The 26,297-nt window shown below is 28.7% G+C and overlaps 2 protein-coding genes across 6 annotated transcripts in view; one reads left to right on the top strand and one right to left on the bottom strand.

Annotated features, from left to right (window-relative positions):
• Positions 1-26,297, bottom strand: part of LOC111684411 (mannosyl-oligosaccharide alpha-1,2-mannosidase IA) — a 306,748-nt gene that overhangs the window by 10,455 nt on the left and 269,996 nt on the right. The gene's annotated exons all lie outside the window — the stretch shown is intronic.
• LOC111686739 overlaps positions 1-26,297 on the top strand; it is a 362,875-nt gene that overhangs the window by 284,940 nt on the left and 51,638 nt on the right. For all 5 annotated transcript variants that reach the window (XM_046947207.1, XM_046947209.1, XM_046947205.1 and 2 more), the window contains 3 exons: positions 14,219-14,410; positions 15,532-16,782; positions 16,846-16,974. In XM_046947207.1, coding sequence (XP_046803163.1) covers positions 14,219-14,410; positions 15,532-16,782; positions 16,846-16,974 — 1,572 coding nt within the window. The remainder of the gene's footprint in view (positions 1-14,218; positions 14,411-15,531; positions 16,783-16,845; positions 16,975-26,297) is intronic.

Below are 26,297 nucleotides of genomic sequence, written 5' to 3'. Positions count from 1 at the left end.
TCTTCTTGCACATCATGCGTATTGGCCACCCATTATCATCATTATTACACACAACGAGTAAACAAACAAACAACTTCAACAGCAACAGCCAAAGCATACAAGAGAAACATGCTTGGCACAATACGCACACACGAGACATTTACAGGCTGTTGTTGTCGTCACTCATTTCATGAACAGTCAACCAGACCAACAATTTAATACAAATACGATGGTTGTCAACTATTTAACGAATGAATGAATAATAACAGCAACAACTATAACAACAAGAGCAGCAAAACAAACGATAACAACTTGTTGAATGTCGTCGTCAACAGCAACAACATCACAGTTTAACAACAATCTGTTGTGCTGCAGACATTACATTTATATGAATGTGTTTGTTTGAATAGGGATGAAATAAAAATTGTACTTTTTTTATAGTACCGGAGGACAAATATTCAAAAATTAAAATATTTCAGATAATTTTTAAAAATTTCGAAATTGTTTTGACTGTGCAACACCGAGAAGTATTTAAAACCATAAATATAGATATGTTTCTCAAATAAACGATAAATCGAGTAACTAATTTTAATCAGTAGAAGTTCATTTTTGGTTCTGTTTTAGTCATGTTTGTGTTCCGTTTCAGTTGTTGTTCAGTTACAATTCAGTTCTGGTCTAGTTCTATTTCAGACCTTCTTCTTTTATAGTTTTTTTCTAGTTTAATCCTAGTTTAGTTTTTATTCACTTCTAGTTCAATTCTTGTTCGGCGATGGTTCAGTTCTAGTCCAGTTCTAGTTCAGTTCTAGTTCAGTTCTAGTTCAGTTCTAGTTCAGTTCTAGTTCAGTTCTAGTTCAGTTCTAGTTCAGTTCTAGTTCAGTTCTAGTTCAGTTCTAGTTCAGTTCTAGTTCAGTTCTAGTTCTAGTTCAGTTCTAGTTCAGTTCTAGTTCAGTTCTAGTTCAGTTCTAGTTCAGTTCTAGTTCAGTTCTAGTTCAGTTCTAGTTCAGTTCTAGTTCAATCCTAATTCAGTTCTTGTTCAGCTCAAGTTCAGTTCTAGTTCAGCTCTTGCTCAGTTTTAGTTCCTGTTAAGTTCTGGTGCAGTTTTATACTTGTAACTAATTAATGTTTGTTGGTAATCGGCTGTAATATAAATATGAAAGAGACATTGACTTTAACACGAAGGTGTTCTAGAAAGGTTTATTTTACGATTAAGCTCTTTTTCAACTAGTAATGGAACTATAGTTCATTAAAAGCAATTGGCAAAAACCTTCCAAAGATTTTTTTCAAAATCCTACAATTTACTTAACGAAAGAATATTATTTTGATCTCAGCAAATAGTACCTTTTTCCTGGTACATTTTCATAATTTAATTACTCATCGCTAGCAAAAAAATTATAACATTTTGTCGTACGGCTGGTGGATTATTTAAGTTATTTGCTATTTTGACACTCACAAATGACTAGAACTTTTCGGTGTGTGTTATTAAACCTGTTAGCGGTGAGTGAGAAACGGTGAGCAGAAGAGTTTTCTAGCATTACGGTAAATGCTATGAATATTTACACAATGCGTAAACATATATGCGTGGTTTTTAATTTAAAATACACACATGTGAATCTAAGTTTTATATGTTTATCATGCGTAGGCCGCCCCTCTCAGGGTAATTTGTTTAGGTGTTTAAACAATTTATATTAAATATTTACATAATTATTAATTTGTTGTTAGTTTATTTATGTTTATATATGTATATGAAAATATAAGTGTATATTTAGCATTTAAATGTTAATTTAATGATTGAATTAAGTTGACAAGTGAGTATTTAAAGTAAAAAATAATAAAAATAACCCTTTGACGACCACATAATACCGTAGAACTTTTTGTTATATATTATGTTTATGTAAGATATAAAACCCAATATGTTATATGTTAATGAACAATATTTGGTTATTTATTACATATTTGGTGATTAAAGGGTTAAGCACCAAAATTATATGAATGTAAATATAAATAAATCTTAACTGATAATTGTATTTAGCGGTAAATATTTTGCCATATTTATGTAAATAAATAATATTAACTGCATTTAGTAAGCTTAAGGCATATTTTATAAAAATAAATCTTTTCTAAGAAATTTATGCGTAAATATGCAATGCATACTTTTGCATTCACGCATAAATCCAGACTGCATAATTTGAAAAAATACTTATTTTAATATTGTTTATTTGAAGTAAGTTAAATTTTATACATATTTATTTATAAATCGTAAATTTTTAAAATAAAATCATAAACAAAGATTAATGCATTAAATATGATTTATTATTTTATTAGTTTAATTCATTTTGTATGGACAAATAACTTGTCGGTTGATTTAATGGATTTGTGATTTGTGCTTTTTTGTTAAAATCATTTATTGTGTGTTATTTCCTTATTTAGTTTGAAAAAAAAATTAAAATAAAACAATAATAATTTGTTGTCTAAATTGCAGTAATCCGTCAAATTTATTTTATTCATTATTTTTTTTGTTTTGACTCTTAACTTTCAAGGTAAAAATTTGTTTGAAAATAAAATGACTTTAACGCTTCGCAGTAAATTAAATAATTATTTTGTAAAAACAGGAATATTAAATGAAATGTTTTTAAATAATTTCCTTTATATGGAAATTTTCGTTAAATTTACAATATATAACGAAATTTTCCATATTTTCTTATTTAATTGAAAAATTATAATTTTTATAAAAAATTTTCAAAATCCCTTTTTATAAAATAATTTTCATTGGAAATTTTCAATAAATTTGCTTATTATTGAAAATTTCTGGATCAGTTCTGGTATCTATTAAATAAAGTCTTGTATTTTGATTTTTGTAATTAGTCGTAATCATGTTACATATATAGTTTTTTATAATACCACACTATAATAATCTTAAAATAAACCTTGTTACAAATAATAAAAACAATTATTATTAAGATATTTAACTCGGCCATTAATAACTATTAATTACACCACATTTTCTCGATTATAGTTTTATTGTAAAAAAAACAACTCCTTTTTGTAGCAAATACCAATAAAAATGATTTATATTTTATGAGTATGGCATTTGCACCTTATAGCAAACAGAAAAGAACCCAAAAACCAATATAGTCCACTTCTTTAAAAATCATAAATACTTTACCACATAAACACCTGAATTCTCCACAGAGTTGGATTACAATCTTATACAAAAAAATAAATAAAAAGATTTAAAAAAGTATATAAAGGCACGCATGCGTAACAAAATATTAATTGCAATTTAGTTTTTTTATTTTCTTTTCTTAATATTATTTTATTATAAAAGGCTTGAGTTAACCTTAGCTTTTGAAATAAAATGAATTGTCTTATGAAAACTCTATTTATTAAAAGAAATCCTACAATCTGGCGAAAAATAAACTACTTGCCCTTGAGTATGATCAACAACAGCGAGTTTTATGAAGAAAAAAAAACATAAATAAATGGCCACTGTTTTTAAAAATTGTTTTATACTTTTTAGTTGTTGTTCTTGTCTATTGGCTGGTTTAAAGTTCCATACACCAGATTTAATTTGATGACGATTTTATGAGTTGAAATGGAAATTGCTACGCCTCCAGTCACGCAATTTTTACTGCAACTGTAGACTCAGTCAACAGAGCAGTTTTTTTTTTCTTTTTATAAATACTATTTTTATTCTTAAAAGGAAGAAGCCTAGAACTATTTAGATGTAGAAAAATATTTATCTAAATAATTTCTCAAGCTTGAATTTAAGCCAGATGTACATTAGGGATATAACTAATTTCTAGTGCTAGTTTAGTTCTAGTTCAGTTTTAGTTCAGTTCTAGTTCAGTTCTAGTTCAGTTCTAGTTCAGTTCTAGTTCAGTTCTAGTTCAGTTCTAGTTCAGTTCTAGTTCAGTTCTAGTACAGTTCTAGTTCAGTTCTGGTTCAGTTCTAGTTCAGTTCTAGTTCAGTTCTAGTTCAGTTCTAGTTCAGTTCTAGTTCAGTTCTAGTTCAGTTCTAGTTCAGTTCTAGTTCAGTTCTAGTTCAGTTCTAGTTCAGTTCTAGTTCAGTTTTAGTTCAGTTCTAGTTCAGTTCTAGTTCAGTTCTAGTTCAGTTCTAGTTCAGTTCTAGTTCTAGTTCAGTTCTAGTTCAGTTCTAGTTCAGTTCTAGTTCAGTTCTAGTTCAGTTCTAGTTCAGTTCTAGTTCAGTTCTAGTTCAGTTCTAGTTCAGTTCTAGTTCAGTTCTAGTTCAGTTCTAGTTCAAGTTCAGTTCTAGTTCAGTTCTAGTTCAGTTCTAGTTCAGTTTTAGTTCAGTTTTAGTTCAGTGCTGGTTCAGTTCTACTTCAGTTAAGTTCAAGTTCAGTTCTAGTTAAGTTCTAGTTCAGTTCAGTTCTAGTTCAGTTCTAGTTAAGTTCTAGTTCAGTTAAGTTCTAGTTCAGTTCTAGTTCAGTTCTAGTTCAGTTCTAGTTCAGTTCTAGTTCAGTTCTAGTTCAGTTCTAGTTCAGTTCTAGTTCAGTTCTAGTTCAGTTTTAGTTCAGTGCTGGTTCAGTTCTACTTCAGTTCAGTTCTAGTTAAGTTCTAGTTCAGTTCAGTTCTAGTTCAGTTCTAGTTAAGTTCTAGTTAAGTTCTAGTTCAGTTAAGTTCTAGTTCAGTTCTAGTTCAGTTCTAGTTTAGTTCTAGTTCAGTTCTAGTTCAGTTCTAGTTCAAGTTCAGTTCTAGTTCAGTTCTAATTCAGTTCTAGTTCAGTTCTAGTTCAAATTTCCTAACTTCTGATGATTTACGTTCTCTCAAGAATTTGAAGAAAACATTGTATTTGCTTCATTTTATCAAGGATTTAAATTAGAAATACTTGATAAATCAAATTATTAACAATATTTGAAAATTATTTTTTTTTCAATTAAATTACTGAAAATTTCAATACTTGTTTGCCATAACAACTATTTGAAACCTAATAAAATTCTAATTCATTATTTTCTATGTTTGGAATTGATATGCAAACATATTTTATCGCAAAGATGTTTGGTCTTTCATCGCTTTTTTGTGTTAGTTACCAACCGATCATTAAGTACTAAAGCGGCTAAACAAATAAATTAAAAATAATAATAAAAAAATGAAACGAAATACAATAAGCGTAAAACCAGATACGCTTTATATAAACTTTTTTTTCAAATAGTTTTTTATTTCATTTAATCAAAACGTCATTATGACCTTGAAATTTTAACAGCGGAACCATAAATAAGTTTGACGAAGCATAGAAACACATTCATTTGGTTTTTTTTTTTGCAAAGCAGTAAAATGAAACATAAGTAAGTTTTTTTTTTAAACACTTATAAGTATGTACTAACAAATGTAGATACTGGTATGTACATTATATAATAATAGTTATATATGTATGTATATACTACATACGTTCAACTATACATTTATAAATGCATACATGCATACATTGTACTAACTATTCACTCACTCGCTCTCTGACTAACAATCTGACTCACTTATTAGTTCACTCACTCTGCTAACTACTGTCGGTGACTACGTCAACCTATTTGCGTTGAATTTTTATATATGAATAAATACTTACGTATGTATTTGTATATGTATATCTATTAAACGCATTAGAAATCAAACAAATAGAACTGAACTGTATAGAAAAGTATAGTTTATAGTAGAACGAAAAATGTCTTTGTCGTGTTTTCTATGAAGAGAATTCGATCGTCATTTTATTAAATTTTTACGGCAAAATGAATCTGTATTTTTATATATAGCGTGTGTGTGTGTGCCTTTTTGAGTATGTTTTTGAGTATTGTAGATTTTGCACTTGACAGCTAAAATAGTTTTAATAGTCAGTAGGTGGTAAATAAATTTTGTTGTATTTTTACTATCGTTTTTGATTAGTACTTCGGATTTTGGAATAAGAAACGTCATAACACAAAACAAAATTTTCACTATCTGTCTCCACATTCTAATTAAGACTTCAGACTAGTCTAAAATATTTATCTATATATAAAAAAAATTAATGTGTGTTTGTATGTTTGTATATTTGAAGTTCATAGACTACTAAACGGCTGAACCGATTTTCTAGAAATTTGTACAGTTTATTTTATTTTTTTTTTTTTTTTGATATTTCAAGTGGGTGAGGAGTCACGCCCATTTTAAGAAAATATTAAATCAGTATATCTGAGATACTATAACATTTAGAGTCCTCAATTTTTGTCAGAGGCCCTTTAGAATCAGTATGATTATTTAAGATAACAAGTAGGCGGACTAGCAGTAGAGGGCGTGACACCTCCCATATAAATTAAATTCACAAATCACGGAAACTTTCTTGGAAACCATTACAACTAGAATCTTAAAATTTTGCAATAAGAACTCTAACATCCATGAAAATATTTTGGGTTACATATGGAAACTAATAGAACTAAATTTTGCACAAATAACTTAATAACATTGCGGACTTTCATCTGCAGGAGCCTTCATATAAATTAAGTAGAAAGATTCGTTTATCTGAGAAACTATTAGAGCTAGAATATTTAAATATTACATAAAGAACTTTTATATTCATGTGAACATTTTGAGAATAATGGGCGGACTTTCACATTAAAATTAAATACTAAATTTCATTTATCCAAGAAACTAATAGAACTAGATTCTTCAAATTTTTCAGGAATAACTTTAATATTCATAAGAAATTAAACGGACGGACCTTCATCTGGAGGGGCCTGGAATCTTATGAATTAAATAGAAAAATACGTATATCGGAGAAACTACTTGTGTGGCTCAGACTGTTGTTAAGACTATAGTCTAGAACTTAATTCCAGACAATAATTTAATTTTATACTATAATACAAACTATAGTCTATAGTATATTTCCGGCGATAATCTGCACTCTGTATACAGTTCTCTAATACAACCCATGATTAATGCAGTCGATATTTTACCAAAAACTATATTTTTCCCAAAAAAAAAATGTTTCATGAAAAAACACACAAATTTTTTTCTTGCAAATCGAATGAAACAAAATTACAATAAACTTATTACCACAATTACAATAAAAACCCTTAAGGGTTTTGTCTATTGGGAAAATCTACAACTGACTACTCCCTGATATTAAAAGCCGCCACACCACAACTTCTTAAAACAGGGTGTGACTACCAGAGACTTCTTCATATTAAAAAATAAAAAAATAAACAAAAAATAAAATTGCAAGATAAAACAAAGGACAGTAGGCGTTTAGTGGTCAAATAAGCACAAATGAAAAACCTAAGAAATTCAAAATACGTATGCACATTGCTTGCAAGTATCTGAAACAAATATGTATATGAATTTTAAAATTCAAATGAAAATATTTACAATGCAACATGCAACAAATAATAAAAATAACAACAGCCAACAAATAAAGCAAACAACAAAAATGCCAAAAGGTTAACATTTCTATTAAGTTTATTCTATTCATATAAAAAACAAAACAAAAAGACACACACATGTGTACAATAAAAAAAACAACAGTTTCAACTACCAAACTTATAAAATGTATCTTTATACAAAGAAACCAACTACCAATATACTCGTACTACTAACTTGGATTGTTTGTTTTTGTAGATGCATTTTTCCTGCAGTTTTTCTTTCTTTTTTTTGGGTTTGTAGGGCCAGCTGCCTACAAATATGTAAATTATTATGATTTTAAGCTTTTGATCTTGTCTTGCAAAGTATTGTAACCAAACATACATTTAAACATAATAATTTTATTTGTTTTTTCATTACAATATTATATATTTTTTTCTATGGCCAATTGCTTACGGCCAAAAAACTCTGTGTGTGTCTAGAGAGGCAAAACTGCAGTTTGGCTTTTTTTAAATGAAAAATTTTAACATTGCTTTGGAAAAATTTTACCAAATTGCTGGGTTTTATGTCTTAATATTATAATTTCCCTTTGTGAGTATTTTTAGTTCATGCACTTTTTATTAGGACTTATGAAGATGACTATTATGGTTATTTTTATTTAACTATTATTTATTTGGGTTGATAATTTCACTAATTTAAGATTTAAGCGACTATTTTATTGTAAATTGTTGATAATTTTGTGGTAAATTGATTGATTAAACTCAATTGTTTGATAAATAGTGGGAGGTCGATGGTAAGAGTTTTAAATTTTATTGGCATCGAATATGGTGAAGATTTTGTTGTTATTATAGTATTTGATAAAAAATTCGACGAAGCAAAAGTTTAAATTTTAGTCTGAATCTAAATCTGAACAACAAGTATTGTAGACTATGTAGTATACACTATAATACATGCAATAGGTAATCCGCAATTTATTCAAAATAGTACTTTTTGAGTTTATAGACTAGGCTGTAAACTACATGACTAAACTATATACTAGACTATAGACTATACTATAGACTAGACTATATACTATATATAGGCTAGATTGTAGGCTATACTAGACTGGACTATAGACAAAACTATAGACTAGACTATAGACTAGACTATATACTAGACTATAGATTAGACTGTAGACTAGAGTATAGACTAGACTATAAACTAGACTATACTATAGACTAAACTATAGACTAGATTATAGACTAGACTATAGATTATACTAAAGACTTAACTATAGACTAGACTATAGACTATATATAGTCCATAGACTAGACAATAGACATGACTATAGGATAGATTGTAGACTATAGACTAGAATGTAGACTAAACTGGACTATAGACTAGACTATAGACTAGACTATAGACTAGGCTATAGACTAGACTATAGACTAGACTATAGACTAGACTAGACTATAGACTAGACTATAGACTAGACTATAGACTAGACTATAGACTAGACTATAGAATAAACTATAGACTAGACTATAAACTAGACTATAGACTAGACTATAGACTATAAACTAGACTATAGACTAGACTATAGACTAAACTATAGACTAGAATGTAGACTAGACTATAGACTAGACTATAGACTATACTATAGACTAGACTATAGACTAGCCTATATACCAGACTATAGAGTAGACTATAGACTGGACTATAGACTATATACAGGCTTCGGATTTGATGGGTATACATCCTCCTTTAAAACTAACTAACTATAGACTAGATTATAGACTAGACTATAGACTAGACTATAGAACAGACTATAGACTAGACTATAGACTAGACTGTAGACTAGACTGTAGACTAGACTATACTATAGACTAGACTATAGACTATACTATAGACTAGACTATTGACTAGACTATAGACTAGACTATAGATTAAACTATAGACTAGACTATAGTCCATAGACTAGACAATAGACATGACTATAGGCTAGATTGTAGACTATAGACTAGAATATAGACTAGACTATAGACTAGACTATAGACTAGACTATAGACTAGACTATAGACTAGAATATAGACTAGAATATAGACTAGACTATAGATAAGTAGTTTAGGATATGATAGCCTATAGCTTTTATGTCCTTATAATTAATTAAAATTTACCGTCTATTAATTGCTATAATAATATTTTGCCATCCCCATCATTTGTATAACAAGTTTAATGTTATTTCTCTTTATACATTTTTATTCGCTTAATTAATCGTTATACTAAAATATTTTATATTTGAATAAATAGTTTGTTGTATCTATAATTCAAAGTTTTCTACTCTTGTGTTTTTCCTCCAATGCACTTTAATACTTTATGATCATGGTGTTATAAAGTGCCAAACATGATCACTTTTAACCAGAGAGTCAAGCTGAAATACTTAACTTGTAAAAATAAATACATAACACTAAACCGCAAATAAAGCAAAAAAAAAAAACGTCCTATAAACACGAAATGCGTTAGAATTCATAGAATTTGGCCAAGAGCATTCATTAGCTAAAGGGGCGTTATATGCTCGTTATAAACGGCACGATCAATTAAAGACACACTCAGCCGGATTTCTATGGAATAGTATATGTATAAAGTTAAACAATCAGGAAATTTGATTTTCGCTAATAATATTTAAAGAAACAACCTTAACAATCAACTTAGTCGTGTTGGCTGTTAACTGCAAAACAAATTTAGCTTCTAAACTACAAATGGTTTAAAACCAGGAGGTGTTTTTTTAATAAAAAATTATTCTAAAACAAATTTATAACGTGATTACGAGTTGTAGCAGTAAGGAAAATATGTTTAAAGAAATCTACATATGAGTGTAGAGTGTGGTGTCAACTGACAATGGTTGCAAACAAATTTATGAAATACGCTTAAGGCTTAGGAGAGTAGGTAACGCATTTTATAGCAATGATCAATTTCGAAGATCGATGCATAGATTGTAGCTGAATAAATTGTTGTAGTCAGAGCAGCCACATAGGGTTGATAAAATGATTTAGGATTAATATCTAAAGAGTTTTAATGTTGATTGTGTCAAATATGGTTGAACTAATTTCAACTTCTGAGTTCTGAATATGTAAATATTTTAAAAATAAGTAATTTTCTCTTGTTTTAAATTTATCTTTAGACTACCCTCGTATGTTGATTTTCTGCAAATTATTTATTTATAAATGAAATAGAAAAACAAACTAACTATGACACATGCCACAAATTTAGCCGCAATACAAAAGTTCTAAATCAATAATATAAATTTTCTTTAGACAGCAACAGCAACTGCTTTTCTTATTTTTTAATAAAGAGACAAAAATAATTAAAAAAATTTTAAAGAAATATTTGCTTAAAACTTGTTAGAAAAAGCTTAATGATCGAAAAAAAAACTTTTTACAAAACTAAATTTGCACTAATTTACCAAAACGCATATTTTTTCTTCAAGTCCAAATTTATGTTCCAAAACTGCCAGGAAAGAAAAAAATCAATTTGCCGCTATAATAATAAAATTTTATGATGAACCAACGAGTAAATAACGAAAATCGTTAGCGCCTGCGCAAATTTTATATTTTGAGCAATTTCTTTAAACCAAGAAAAAGTACAAAAAACGACCTTAAAAAATAAACACGAAAAATTCATAAAGAAAACATAAACACAGAAAAATGCCTGCTAAGCTTAGTTGCCATAAAGTAAAAAAAAAACTAAGTCAAGAAGGAAAACACGCGCTCCACGCATAAACCATCACATACACAAAAACTGCCTTAAAAAAGAAAAACGCCCTCTATATCAAAAATTCATAAATATACATATACAATTCTTTTTTTTTGGGAAGACTTAAAAGATTTACAAAATTCGTGAGTTCAAGAGAAAACACGAATAAGTAGGTATTTTATATGAAAATGTTTTTGCAATGAAAATACTATATGTAATGTAGCATATCATTGCATAACCCCAGGCGTTTAAACGCTATTTCAACACACTTACACCACAAAGAGTTAACTTAACTTACAATTCATGTGATTTTTAATAGTTAAAATATGCAGACTTAGCATTAGAAGTGCAAATTTTTGTGATTGTTTTCTTTTTCTTCGATTTGATAGTGCGTTTCCCCTTCCATCTCGTTGGAAGAAAAAAGCTCACATAAAAATCGACATCGATGTGCAATAAAATGCCACATAAAAACGCACAACAGGCGGTCAAGTGAAATAAGAAAATAAAAATTATATTTATTAACTGCCCCAAAGGTCTGTAGATTTGTTAGAAAGTTTTATAATAAAATTAGATTAGTAAAAATGAGTTATAGGGGGATTTAGAAATACCTTAACAAATGGCAAAGAAATTTGAATTTATTTTTATAATTTCTTTTAATTTCAAATTATTAAAAATTTCAATTATGGTTTGTTTAAAACAACTTATTAATGGTTTATAGAACAAAATTATTATGAAAATTTGTCTTGTTAATTCTTGATAAATTGTAATGAATAATATCACGAGCCTTATTTGAAAATTTACTTTTTAAGTAAATATTTGTAAAAAAGTACAAAGTTAAACATTTTAATTATAAAAAATAAAAAAAGGATTGGGAATGAAGAGAAATGGAATTATTTACTAAACTTCTTTTTAACCACTATGTCTTAAATTAAATTAAACATGTAAAAGTGTTATGTTTGGTTATGCCGAATCCCATATACCCACCATCAGACCGTATGCCGGTTTGATAACTTCTATATGTTGATTTTCGTTACAGCACTTTTAAGCCAGCAAAAGGCGTTAAAATCTTTTTCTGAAAGGAGACCTTATATGGAAGGTAGGGGCAATTAAGAACCCATCCTCACAAAATTTGTTTACGACATTTACATTCATATTAAACATGTCTGTATATAATTTCATCGATCTTCTTTAGAATGCCTTATATGGGGGCCAATTATGGACCGATCCTCATAAATTTTCTTAAGAGATTTTGGTTGCTAAAAGCCAGTACTGAGCGTTAAAATAATTTTCTAAAGTGGACCTTATATTCGACGAATCCTCACAAAATTTCGTAGAGAGATTAGGATTCATATAAAACATGTCTGTGTCGAGTTTATGTCTTTTTTTAAGTGAGTAAAAGGCTTAAAAGCCAATTTCTGAAGAGGACTTTATATTAACAAAATTTATAAAATTTTGTAAAAAAATTTTGGTTCTTATAAAACTTATCTATGTCGAATTTCATCGCTATACATGAATTTCTAAAAAAGTTATAACAGCTGGAACAGTTTTTCGGGGACCACTTATACGAAAGTGCGTCCGATATTGCCCATTTTCAATGCCAAACAAACCCTACCTATAGGGAATACTTTTGTAAAATTTCTATCTCTTTTCGTTCGAACTTTCTCGTGCTTTTAACAGACAGACGGATAGATAGACTAAACGGACAGTCATGACTAGATCGTCTTAGAATTTTATAAGGACCTAGAATATATATTTTCCTGCATTTTCTACATTTTTCAATTGGAAAGAAACTTATTCAATAAAGTTATTGTAAAAAAGTTCATTATCCGGTCCTCCTTCGCTTTTAACAGGTAATTACCAATTCAGCTTAATAAAATAATGTGGTAGATAATGACCCCTTATTACCAAGTATGTAATACATGAAATAACTACTGCTCATTAACAAAATTTCAGAGTTTTTGCTGCTTAATTACTATAAAGCTTTAAAAGTTTAAACCTTGTGATGTTTTATATACATTTTTAAGAAAACGAAAAACTTTGAAATGTTACAAACCAAATAAAAAAATGAAAATTCCATCGAACTTACTTACAGATGAATAGAAAAAAAGACAAAATACAAAAAAATCTTGTGGCATACAAAAATAGATGTAGTGCAATGAATAACGCAACGCCAACACTTGTGATCTACTAAATATCAAGTTGCATCACTCTGTAATTGTCAGATGCAGCTATAGAGAGTGAGTGTAAGGTTGTATGTGTGCGTGTATTTGCAATAACACTTGTCATAGATTTGGCAGAAGAAAAAAATATACTATTAAAGGCATTCCATTTTAGTCAGTTTTATAAAAATCCAAAAAAAAAGAAAATGTTGACGCCCTCGCAAGCCTAAGGCGGCTGCTCTTTTAAAGCCGTAAAAACTTGAAAAAAACGAAAACATATTGTATGTGGTAGTTAGTTTAGTCTAGTGATGGTGGCAAAGATGATGTTGACGATGACGACCAAGCAGTAACAACTGTATATTTCCTATACCATTTCAAAAAAAAAAAAATCGGTGCACTGTTAAGTCTGCTTTTTCTTTATTTCATAAGCAAATCGTAAATCTAATAATTTTTCTTAGCATAACATAAAATATTTCACCACAAACACTCCTTAGTTTTCTTTTTATTTTATACATTTTCCAACTGGACTTTTTCCTTAAAAAATAACTAAACTATCTTTTTTTTAGCTTACCACAATGTATGACCATTTCAGATTTGTTTTATTTTTTACGTTTAAGAGGATTCCACAATTTATTATATTCTCTGTTAAATAAATTACCAGTTTAAAAGGTTCAGCAACAAAGTGTTGATTTACCTGACAATTACTGCCAATGAAAAATTGTTTGTAATATTTTGTATTTACAATATGAAATTTGTATAACAATAAAGTAAAAGCAAAAATATGACTTCCTTTGACCAAAAAAATATAGGAGTTGAAAATGTTACCAACACATTACTTTCTTTCATCATTTTAACCCTAAAGGCAAAATGCTATAAATCTCTTAGCTTTAAGTGTATATTTATCTAAATGCAAAAACAATTGAGTTTTATTATATTAACAACAAATTATTTAAATTCCTTTCTTTATTTGATCTTATTTTAATCTATATATTTTTATTTCATCTGTTTTAGGTGGTCCTCTCGGCCTGTTCATCATATTTCCAGAGCCTATTTCTGGACCACCCCGAAAAACATCCAATTGTGATACTAAAGGACGTCCGTTTTGCCGAACTGCAAACATTAGTAGAATTCATGTATAAAGGCGAAGTAAACGTGCAATATTGTCAGTTATCGGCATTGCTGAAAACGGCCGAGTCTTTAAAGGTACGTAGGAGAAAAAACAATGCGAAATGATTTCAAATTTACTGTATTTATAAAATTTAAAAATCATTTTTTATTGAAATTTTCCTTAAATTTATTTTTATTTTATTTTTAAAATACAGTATTTTGTAGAAAATTCGCTTTTTAAAGAAAATTTTAAAAATTTTCTTTTTATGGAAAATTTTCGAAATTTTATTCAAAATATTTAAACAAATTTATTTAAAATTAATTAACAAAACTTTCGATCAAAATTCTCATTATTTAAAGAAAATTAAGAAAAAACAAATAATATTTCTATATTCGGCTGTGCCGAATCTTATATACCCTTCACCAAGTATGTTTTAAAAAATACACATGTCACACATAACATACACACAAACAAATATAAACTGTAGCAGAAAGAAATATTAACCGTTGTACTGTAATACAGCAACAAACATAAAAAAAAAATACACAGCTGAATAAAACCAAATACATCTCCACACGCACATGTACATATTTATCCAATTCACAGTGTTGTTGTTGCTTTTTTAACAAAGCATGAAAAAAAGTGGCTTTTTTGATGGAATTTTCAGAGGTTGTCTCGGATTTTTACTCATATCTCCGTTATTTATAGACCGATTTTGCTGATTTTAAATAGCGATCTTCTCGAAAGCATGTCTAACTGAATTATTGAAGATTCGGATCTCGCCGAAATCTGGGGACCTCTAAAAACTGATTTCAACAGACAGACAGACGGACATGGCTTAATCGACTCCGCTATCTACAAGGATCCAGAATATATATATACTTTATAGGGTCGGAAATGTATATTATAGAAATTACAAATGGAATGACAAACTTATATATACCCTTCTCACGAAGGTGAAGGGTATAATTATCTTTTAGAAAAATTTCATACAAATTTCACTTTTTATAAACCGTATATAGACAATTTTTAACTCTTATTAAAAAAATTAACAACTTTCCTAATTATATATAATTTTTAAAATATTTATCTTTTTTATTTATCTTATTTTATTTATTTTTTTTTTAACAAATTCCATTTTTAAACAAAAATGTTGAATCAAATTCTTTTCTTTTCTAATTAACAAAATCATATTTTTTACTTAATCTTCCACCAGGTTAAGGGTTTAGCAGAAATGACAAATCAGAATACAACTCTAAGAGAACCAGAACGTGAACCCGAACGTCTACGACCTCATTCACAGCCCTGTAAACGTAGTAACTCTTGTGACAGTCCAGTCGATGCCACGCTGTCCGGACCCTCAACATCGGGCGCAACATCATCAGCCGCCGCCGCAGCAGCAGCAGCCTCAGCACTAACATCAGCATCAAATGCCGCCTCTTCAACATCTGCCACAACAAATGCTACAACATGCACAATTGCCCCCTCAGCCACCTCTTTAGTAGCGGCTGCATTCAGCAGCAGTAGCAGCCTCAGCAGTCATCTAGCCAGCTCAGTGAGTTCGAAGCGAGAACATGCTAGTGAACGCTGCAGTCCCTCACCACCAAAGCGATTGCATGGTAAACATGAACAAGACACTACACTACTACCCTTAGATCTCTATCAAAGACGTTTAGAACAACATCAGCAACAGGAAGACACCAAGGAAAATGCAATTGTAAATAATAATAATACAAATGAGAAACAAAGAAGTACAACACCCCACACAACAAGCGGGACCATACAAAAGCATAGTAACACTAGTGAAGGTGGTGGCGGTGGAGGCAGCGGAAGCGGCGCCAGTGGAGAAGGTAACAAGAAACGCGATGATTTAGAAAGAGATTCAGCGAGAAGTTTTAATTCACCCGATCGATTAGCAAGACATGATGTAAATAGACCCATTGATGAGACAATGGGTGGGGAAGGTATGTCGGGTGGTGTGGAGAAAATCGAAGATGTTGAAGATGTCGAATATGGAGACGAAGAAATGGAATTGGATGATGATGGCGATAACAATTCGGAAGATGTTTGTTTAAATATGAAAATACGTAGCAGTAGTTTAGCGGCCGCTTTAGTTAGTCCCCAATTGACAGCAGCGCAAAGGGGTTTAGATAGTTCTGGTCATGGTGGCAGTGGTATTAGTGGCACTGAAGGTGGTGTAGATTCTGCACGTTCTACCCCATTGACCACAACGATACCGATGGCTTTCGATACCCACTCACAACGTCCAGCTTCGCGTAGTTCAAGAGAAGGTTCAGGTTTAGATCGTCCCAGCAGTAGGGGTGGTCTAACCAGTTTGCCCTCTACCTCAGCTAGTGCTATGGCTGGTGGTTTAAGTCCGGCCTCATCAACGGCGGCAGCTTTAGGCTTACATAGTGATACCGTGCCGGGACCCTCGGGTTTGGGACCAGTGCAGTCGGTGCCTTTGGTAAGTGTTATTGTTGAAAAAAAAATTAAACAACAGTGGTTTTCTTTAATGTCTTTCATTTAGTCTCTCAAAAAAGAAATCGATTGCAGTGAAGACGATAACAGCAATAGCCGCCATCATCTGCAGCCTCGTTCGGCTTCGGCCAGCGGTGTTTTAGGCGGTGAACTCGATTATCGTACTCCTCACGAATCGGTAAGTTATGCTAAAACTTTTGTTTATTTTTTTCTTTTCTTAACAACACACTATTTTTGCTAAACAATATTTTTCTGTTTTACAACTATCTCTACCAAGTTGTTTTCATTATTATTTGAAAATATTCTTGATATTAATTACATTTTTTGATATTTAAAAATCAAAATATTTTTGCTCTTCGTCGTGTTCTTTGTCTATGAATTTGTTTTTAACTTTTTTAATTCAATATATTATTACAATTACAATTATCATATAGTTTTATATTTTTCGTTTTGTGAAAACACTTTTTTTATACAATTTGAACAAAAACGAATTTGATTTCATTCAAAAGTAGCATAATCAGTCATTCATTATCAGTTTTCTAATCCGATAAAAAGTTAAATGAAATTTTTAAACATTTTCCCAAGTGTAACAAAAATTTGTATTGTATAAAATAATTATGCATCATATAACCCTATTATTTATTGTTTTAAGGCATTTGGGTTTAAAGAGCGTTTATGATGATAGAGTCTATTGTATAGTCTAAAAGTCTAGATAATAGTCTAGTCTACAATCTAGTTTAAAATCTAGTCTATAGTTTAGTTTAAAGTCTAGTCTAGAGTTAGTCTAAAGTCCAGTCCATTGTTTATTTTGCCTATAGTTTTATATATAGTGTAGTCTATAGTATAATATATAGTATAAAGTCTAATCTATAGACTATAGTCTGTTGTCTAGTCTGTAGTCCAGTCTAAAGTGTAATCTATAATCAATTCTATAGTATAGTGTATAGTCAAAAGTCTAGTATATAGTCAACTCTATAGTCTAAGCAATATTTCTGTCTTTTATATTAGGCAATCCATAGGCTATTGCCTAATCTCTAGTGCGTCTAAGGCGTTTTCGATAGTCCAGTCTATTATAGTCTAGTCTATAATCTAGTCTACAGTCTAGTCTATAGTCTAGTCTATAGTCAAGTCTATAGTCTAGTCTATAGTCTAGTCTATAGTCTAGTCTATAGTCTAGTCTATAGTCTAGTCTATAGTCTAGTCTACAGTCTAATCTATAGTCTAGTCTACAGTCTAATCTATAGCAGTCTAGTCTCTAGTCTAGTCTCTAGTCTAGTCTATAGTCTAGTCTATAGTCTAGTCTATAGTCTAGTCTATAGTCTAGTCTATAGTCTAGTCTATAGTCTAGTCTATAGTCTAGTCTATAGTCTAGTCTAGTCTATAGTCTAGTCTATAGTCTTGTCTATAGTCTAGTCTATAGTCTTGTATATAGTTTTGTCTATAGTCTAGTCTATAGTCAATAGTATAATCTATGGTCTAATTTATAGTCTAATATATGGTCTAGAGTCTAGACTTTAGTTTGGTTATTCTGTAGTTTTTCTATAGCTTAGCCTAGTCTACAGTCAATAATAGGTATATAATACATACAATAGTCCTTAGGCTAGCCTCTATAAAAGAGCTCTAATTGCAACGCTCTTTAAAAACAAATGATTGTCTTCCCTTCTGGCCTTTTACCCTTTGCAATTTTCATTAGACCAACCCACCCCCGCTCTCCTCAATTAAACCCTAAATTTGATTTGAAAATAAATTCTCATTTATTTAGTTTGATCTAAGAAAAGTAAAACATTCAAAATTTTCTTTGCACAATATTGTTGTCATACCTACAAGCATAAAACAAATAAATAAATAAGAACAAAAAAAAAAACAAAATAAATTTATTTATTTCACTATTTTTTGTTTCTTTTATTTTAGTTTTATCTAGTAAATGTCGCATGTTTCCGTGTCCTCAATTTTAGTTGTATATTTTTTTGAACATGTTTTTTTAGTTTTCTTTTATTTTAGATTTCCTGCTTTGATATTTAAGTTTATTTTTTAGTTTGGTGATTTTTATCCTTCTTTTTTTCACTTTTATTTAAAACTTATAAAACATTTAACTATTCGTTGTAACTATTTGTCTGTCTCTTTTTCACTTAAATATACAAAAAAACTCTGCTTTAACTACTATTTTTACGAAAATTTTTTGTTTTTCTATTGCTTTTTTGTTATTTTTTGACTGTATAAACATATACGAAATATATTTGTTTTTTATTCAAACAACTATAGACATACAAACATACGTATATACATATGTATGCTTACATATTTATTTTTTCGAAATATTTTGCATGTGTCCAATTGAAACTAATTTCTTCTATATATTTTTTTTAATTCAAATAAAATCGTGTATTGTGTATTAGTTTATTTTTCTTTTTATGTTGTATCTTTTCAACCATGTTGTTTATACAACCATGAATGTATAGAAATTTGTTAATTTTTATTTTATTTGACTAGAAAAAAAACTATAAAAAATATATAATATTGATTTGATCCTGGATATAAAATAAAAATAAATATAAGCAAAGTTCAGAGTAAACGAATATAATAAAATATAACAAAATGAAAATAAAATAAATATTTTTTTTTAATTTAAATTTGTTTAGGAATTAAAAATTAGTGACATTTTATAGTGATTTTACATCTCTTTGCCAGCTTAAGAGATTTTTCAAATTGTATTTATTTATATATTGCTAAATAAATATAAACATTTTTTATAATTTAAAAAAAAATGAGAAATAAAAAATCATCAGATTTAATATAGTCGTCAGTCGCTGTCTATGTATTTATACTTGGAATTGTAATTTTTTATTTATATCCTTAAAATAAGTTCCCCCTTAACTTCTCTTTCCCTTCCTGCTTCATACATATTTATACAACATTACCAGTTTTTATGCCAACATATTTTCCATCTTCATCATTAAGTTGTCAAGTATGAGTATGAAGTGCATATTTATTTACAATTCCTAAATGTATGCTATGAATTAAACAACCAATTTGAATAGTTAAATGCATACAGTTTCCAAGTATATACTAGTTGCAAGTGTGAGTGGATGAGTGTTAAGTTTTCAATTCTTTTCTTGTTGTTTGTTCTTTTTCTTAAATGTTTGTGGTGGGGGGCGGCGGTTAGTGTACAAAAAAGAACAAAATTTATAAAAGTAATATTTTCTTAGAAATATACAAAAGTGAAAGGGGAAGTAATTAAAAATGAAAGGAATTGAAAGTATTCTAATTAATGCTTTGAACAGGGCAAATTAGTAAATTAAACTTTTACTTTTATTATCTAATTGTGGTTTTATAGAAAATTTTCAGTTTTTATATAGAAAATCTTCTTTTTATAGAAAATCTTCGAAAAATTTTCTTCATTTATAAAAGCAGATTTTCCAAAAAGAAAGCTTTAGAATTTGTAGTAAGGTATGGCCGACAATATGACACTCTACACCAGTGATTATTTTAAAAAAGTTAATTATTTTTAATAACGAAATATTAAATTTCATTTTTACATTAATTAAGAAATATTTTCACAATTTGTTGACAAAAAATGGGATTTTCTATATGGGACAGGGGCTTAATATAATTATCCTGGGATTTACGTCTACATTTGTTAGTTATTCAGAATTTTATCATGATATTAGTGTTTATAAGTGAATTTTGACCATCAAGTCATTTGACGAAAGAAACTTTGTATGGGGGGTAGGGTCAAATGAGGCCCAATCCTTACGAAAATCAGTAGTATCATTAAAACATATAAAACTAAGTTTTACCGAGTTCTGAAGTGATGCAAGAACACTATGAGTTCAAAAGCACCATTCGAGAGGTACGATTGGATAAGGGTTATATAAAATAATGGACCGAACTATTCAACCAATAGATTTCGTCTTTGAGTCAAAAGAAAATTTCACCAAATTATCTTGAAAAATGCGATCTGTAGAGTCGTAGCTTAATCGACTTAGAAAATGATTCTGAGCCGATTGTATTACTTGAAGGTGGATGCAGAACATAAACGCATAATTCCCTCTCTACCATAGTTGTGTAAGGTAAAATTACCTTTTAATAAAAATTTTTCAATATATTGGTTGTCCTTTAAATAATTATTGGAAAAACTTTCTCCTTCAATGGAAAATTTTCCAAAATATTCATTATTTATAGAAAAATTTCTGAACAATTACTTTTCTTCCGAAAATTTTTCTTTTTTATAAAAAAATATTTTTTATAGAAAACTTTTGAAAAATGTTTCTTTTGAATTATTACCCTATTTACAGAGCATTTTTTGGAAATATATTGCTTTTTATTGACTTTTTAAAAAAATTTCTCTTTTTATAGAAAAATTAAATTAATTTTCTTTTTGCAGAAATTAAGAATTATTTTTACATAAATTTTCATTTCATAGGAATCATTTTTTTTAAAACATTTCTTTAAATGTTTTGATATATCATAAAAATCCTATTGTAGATATGTTAAAGATATTCAGAGTCCATCAGTTAACTATACATATAATTAAATGACACAACTGTACTTTTGTGATTTATGTAAAAAAATTGCTATATATGTACATATATAGAAATCATTTAAAAACACTATTACCCATACCCAAAATTAAATTGCGTTATAAGTAGAAACAAAAAATTTCCCCCGACACGGCCAGATACAGAAAGAAAAAAAAAAACAACGATAAAGAAGAAGACCAACAAAAATATACTCCCCTAACAACCTAAAGGTATGCTATAATTTTTGAGGCTTTATTTTTCGTACAACTAAAGCAATTTTTTAATAAAAAAGAAAATTTTATTTTTATATGTTATGTAAAGACTGAACACGAAAAGAAATTATTATAAAAATTACAGTTGAATTTCTCTTTTTTAATAAATGTCCCTTAAAAGTATGCAACACTTTTGCTTTTTCGTCTACATCCTTTACATATGCAATAGCAATTTTACCAAAATAAGAACAAAAATAACAATTTCTATATATAAATATCTTTTATTTCACTTTTTTCCATCCAACGACGATGATGTTGATAAAAAGAAAAGAAGAAACATTTGGTATTTCAAATGAAAAAAAAATAGAAAGAAACAAAATAGCAAAACAAAACCTGTCATGAATATGCAGACTTTAAAATAAAATAGATTGAAATAAAAATGTGTGTGTTCAGGGGGGAGAATCGCAACAGAAACAGTGTATATTCATGATGATGATCTCTATACATGTGTGACTGTAATGATGATGACTATGATGACGTTCAACGACGTAACGCTTGACGAATTTTTGCATGTTTATTTAATTCCTTTTTTTAAGTTGGCCAAAAAAACAAATAAGACGAATATACATTTTTTAATATTAAAAAAACTGAAGAAAATAAATGTGATATACATATAACAGGGTTTTGGCTGTTGAATAAAAATATATTTTAAGTTTACTTTTTTTGATAGAAAAAGAAAGAGTCAACAAATTTTTTATATAAATTTATAGAAAAATATATATTGTGGGATAATCTAGGGATGCGTATGAGTGAGAATAATTGTAAAAGGACAAACAAAAGTAAAAATTTGTTATATGTTTTCAAATTTCTTATTTTATTTTGCAAAAATATGAATGAAAAGAAGGAAAATGTGGTAATGGAAACAGTGGATATGTTAGGATTGTCTTTTTAAAGATTACTAGCTATACACAGTGTGCTTTGCTACTGTAAAAGCAATCACCGCTATCGCCAATCATTATTTTACGTGAAATACGTTCAATTTTCACTTTTTTCGTTCACTTACTTTTTTGTCGTGAAAAAATTCACCTGTCGTGAAATTTGTTGATGTATTTTTGTAAACATTGAACAGCTGTTCCCTACAAAATCAGCTATTGTGCATGAATTATTTGCATTTCCCTTTCGTGGGAAAATTTTAAGGGAACAAAATTTTCACTTCTATTGGCGATAGGGGTGAATACTTAACGATTTTGAAGATTCTAACTATAAGAGTTTTTCAGATATACAATTCCCAGATTTGCAAAATTTTGTATTTAATTGATACGAGAAGTACCAAGTTTCCCGTTAAAAATGCTCCCGTTATTTTTTAAATGTTCACATGAATGTAAAAGTTCTTCATGTGAAATTTGAAGATCCTAGCTCTACTAGCTTGCCAGATATTGTTCTATTTAATTCATATATGGGTTCCCCTCTCCCTCCTCCTGTTCACAATAATATTAATGTTTATCCTGCAACATTTGAAATATCAAGTTCTTTTTGTTTCCGAGATAAACGAATTTTTGTAAATAATTCATATGGGATCTACCGCTCCCCTTATTGGCAGTCTATCAATTTATTAAACAAAATGTTAACATGGAGGTTAAGGTTCCTTGTACAAAGTTTTAAGAATCTAACTGTAATAGTTACCAATTAAAAAACGAATTTTTGTTTTTATTTTATATGGGAGGTGCATCTACCTTTTCATCATATTGACACTTGATATATATGGATTAATTATATGGGCGTGGCTTCACTCCCACTTAAAATTTTTAAATAAAAAGGTGCTTTTAACCTTTTTTAGATATACAATTTCAAGAAAATCCGTTCAGCGGTTTAGTAGTCTTATAAACACAAACAAACATACATTCATTTATAAAAATTTTCGAAAATTTCTCTCTCTATAGATTTATATCGAAAATTTCTCTTTTAATAGACATTTTTCAAAAATATCTTTTAAAATAAAAAAATTTCGAAAATAACTTTTATTTCACCTTGTTCCACAGTTTGAATGGGTTTTATGGTATAAAAATTGTTAATTTATATATATTTTTTCTGTTTTATTTCAAAGTAAATATACAAAGGACCCTTTTTCATACATACATACATACGTACATACATATGTATTAAAAATGCCTAACGAAATACTAGTAAGCACCAACAACAACAGCAACAATAAAAAATACAAACAAAAAATATATTAAAAATAATTTCTATTAGTATTTCACATTTTTTTTTTATTATTATTATTTTTCATACAATTTTCTACTGCAATATTTGCATATTGTGTCATACGCGTTGGGTTAAAAAACAAAACACCTTAAACCAAAACCCAACTATAGTATACAATCAAAATACACATCATAACCCTTAACATACTCCATATAAGAGGAAGTATGTTCCCAACTGTGGAGTATTTGGTGAGAGACTTACGTACGAACATTAAAGATTCAAGATATAGCTGTAAAAGCTTATGCAAAGTAACAGTGGAGTTTGGGTAGATTTTAAAATATTTTTGCTATTATTTTCTTCCTAATTGTTTTCAAATATCAAAAAATATATATTTTTGTAAATATTTACGTAGTAGGAGTATTTTTTAATATATTTTTCTCATATATAGTTTTGTATATATTCTGTTTTTTAATTTTGCATATAAATATTTTTTTTTTATTTGTCGCATTTTTATATTAAAAAAAGGACATTACTGCCACTCAAAAAATACAACAGACGTACTTACAAAGTAATGGAAAATGATATGAGAAATTAGTGCTTTGATGAAGTTTTTAATGAAAGGGGGAAAAAGATTTAAATCATAATTCCGGAGCAACGTATAGGCGAATTTTGGAAAGTTCACTTTCTTGCTTTCTGAGCAAGACATAAATACAATCCAGTTTTTTTTAGTTTCCAGTCTTGTCCATAGTCTAGTCTACAGTCTAATCTAAAGTCTAGTCTAAAGTCTAGTCTACAGTCTAGTCTATAGTCTAGTCTACAATCTAATCTATTCTATAGTCTAGTCTATATTCTAGTCTATAGTCTAGTCTATTCTATAATCTATTCTATATTCTAGTCTATAGTCTAGTCTATAGTCTAGTCTATAGTCTAGTCTATAGTCTAGTCTATAGTCTAGTCTATAGTATAGTCTATAGTATAGTCTATAGTCTAGTCTATAGTCTAGTCTATAGTCTAGTCTATAGTCTAGTCTATAGTCTAGTCTATAGTCTAGTCTATGGTCTAGTCTATAGTCTAGTCTATAGTCCAGTTTATAGTCTAGTCTATATTCTAGTCTATAGTCTAGTCTATTGTCAAGTTAATAGGAAAGTCTCGTCATTATTCAAGTTTATAATCTAGTCTATTATATAGCCTATGGTCTCGTCTATAGTCTAGTCAAGTCAAGTCTATAGACAATTTCATAGTATGCTTAGTCTGTTGTCTAGTTTATCTATAATTAAGTTTTAAGCAAAATACAAAAGAACTAATTCCGTGAAAGCTATTTGGTTAAAGGAAATATATATTTTATCTGATAACGGTAGAACCGTTATCAGATAAAATATATATTTTAACAATTTCCTGAACCATTAATATATCCTTTAAAATAAGACTCTTGAAAATTAAAAAAATATTTACATAAATTCACAGCATATTTTTTTAAATAGAAAACTTTACTTTATTATCATTTAGCAATAATGATAATAAGTTTCCTACTCATCTCTACACACTTTGTGTAAAAATAATGAACTGCTAAATGTTTATTATAAAAAACCGAAAATAGTATATTAAAACTTATGCCCGTTCCATCAAAAAACATCTCCTTACTCTAACTTCTAAATAAATACCGCTTAACTACTATACATTCGAATATTGAAACATATAGCTATTTATATTATATATCCCTCTTACTCTATTAAATTTTGTTACAAAATATCAAACGATGCGTCTGAATGCATTCAGACCAATTTTTAATGCATGTGAAAAAACGAAGAAATAAAGCAACACTTTTCTAACGTATTTTTTAGCCAAAAAAAAGAAACAAAATAAAAAGCTTATTTGTGAATTGAAAATATATGTATGTAGTATATGTGCAGGCAGAAAAAATCTATAAAATGTTGTGTGTGCATTTAGGCGCATTTACTTGCTTTGACGTTTATTTTAATTAGTTCTTAAAAAACAACAGCAAAAAATGAGAAAAAAAAAATAAATAAATATAAATAAAGAATTCCAATGAGACTAACGGTGCGTTACAATTTGAGGCAGCTAAACCTACAGCCGTATAACAAAAAGCCCAGACATTTAGAGTCCGTGCAGTCATTTGTGTATGTCTGTCTATCTTTTTGGCTGTATGTCATGTAGACACAGACAGGAAAAAAAGCGATAACAACAAGAACCGTAAATACTTACAACGCATAGTATAGTAAAAGTATATGCAACTCGAAAAAAGCAAGAAAACATTAAAAATAAAAACTCCAACATAAAACGCCTAAAATGCTACTTCAGTTTATATGTTGAGGCAAAAAAAGAACGAAAAACTTGAAAAAATATTTTGTGCGAAAAAAAATGTGCTCATCTTTTTACATTGACATTGAAAAAAAGATAAAATGAAAAAACTTTATACAACCCCTACCTTTGTATTGTCCTGATACACTCACACTTTTAAATATTTAAACAAATACATAAACACACTCATACGAACAATATTAATATTTAAAAATCTCTTGTTGCAGCAGAGTCGCTTTTTCTCT

This window comes from Lucilia cuprina, chromosome 3, assembly GCF_022045245.1.
Source record: "Lucilia cuprina isolate Lc7/37 chromosome 3, ASM2204524v1, whole genome shotgun sequence".
In the NCBI taxonomy this organism is placed as follows: Eukaryota; Metazoa; Arthropoda; class Insecta; order Diptera; family Calliphoridae; genus Lucilia; species Lucilia cuprina.
The sequence above is the reverse complement of the archived record's forward strand: the minus strand, read 5'-3'. Positions and strand labels throughout refer to the sequence as shown.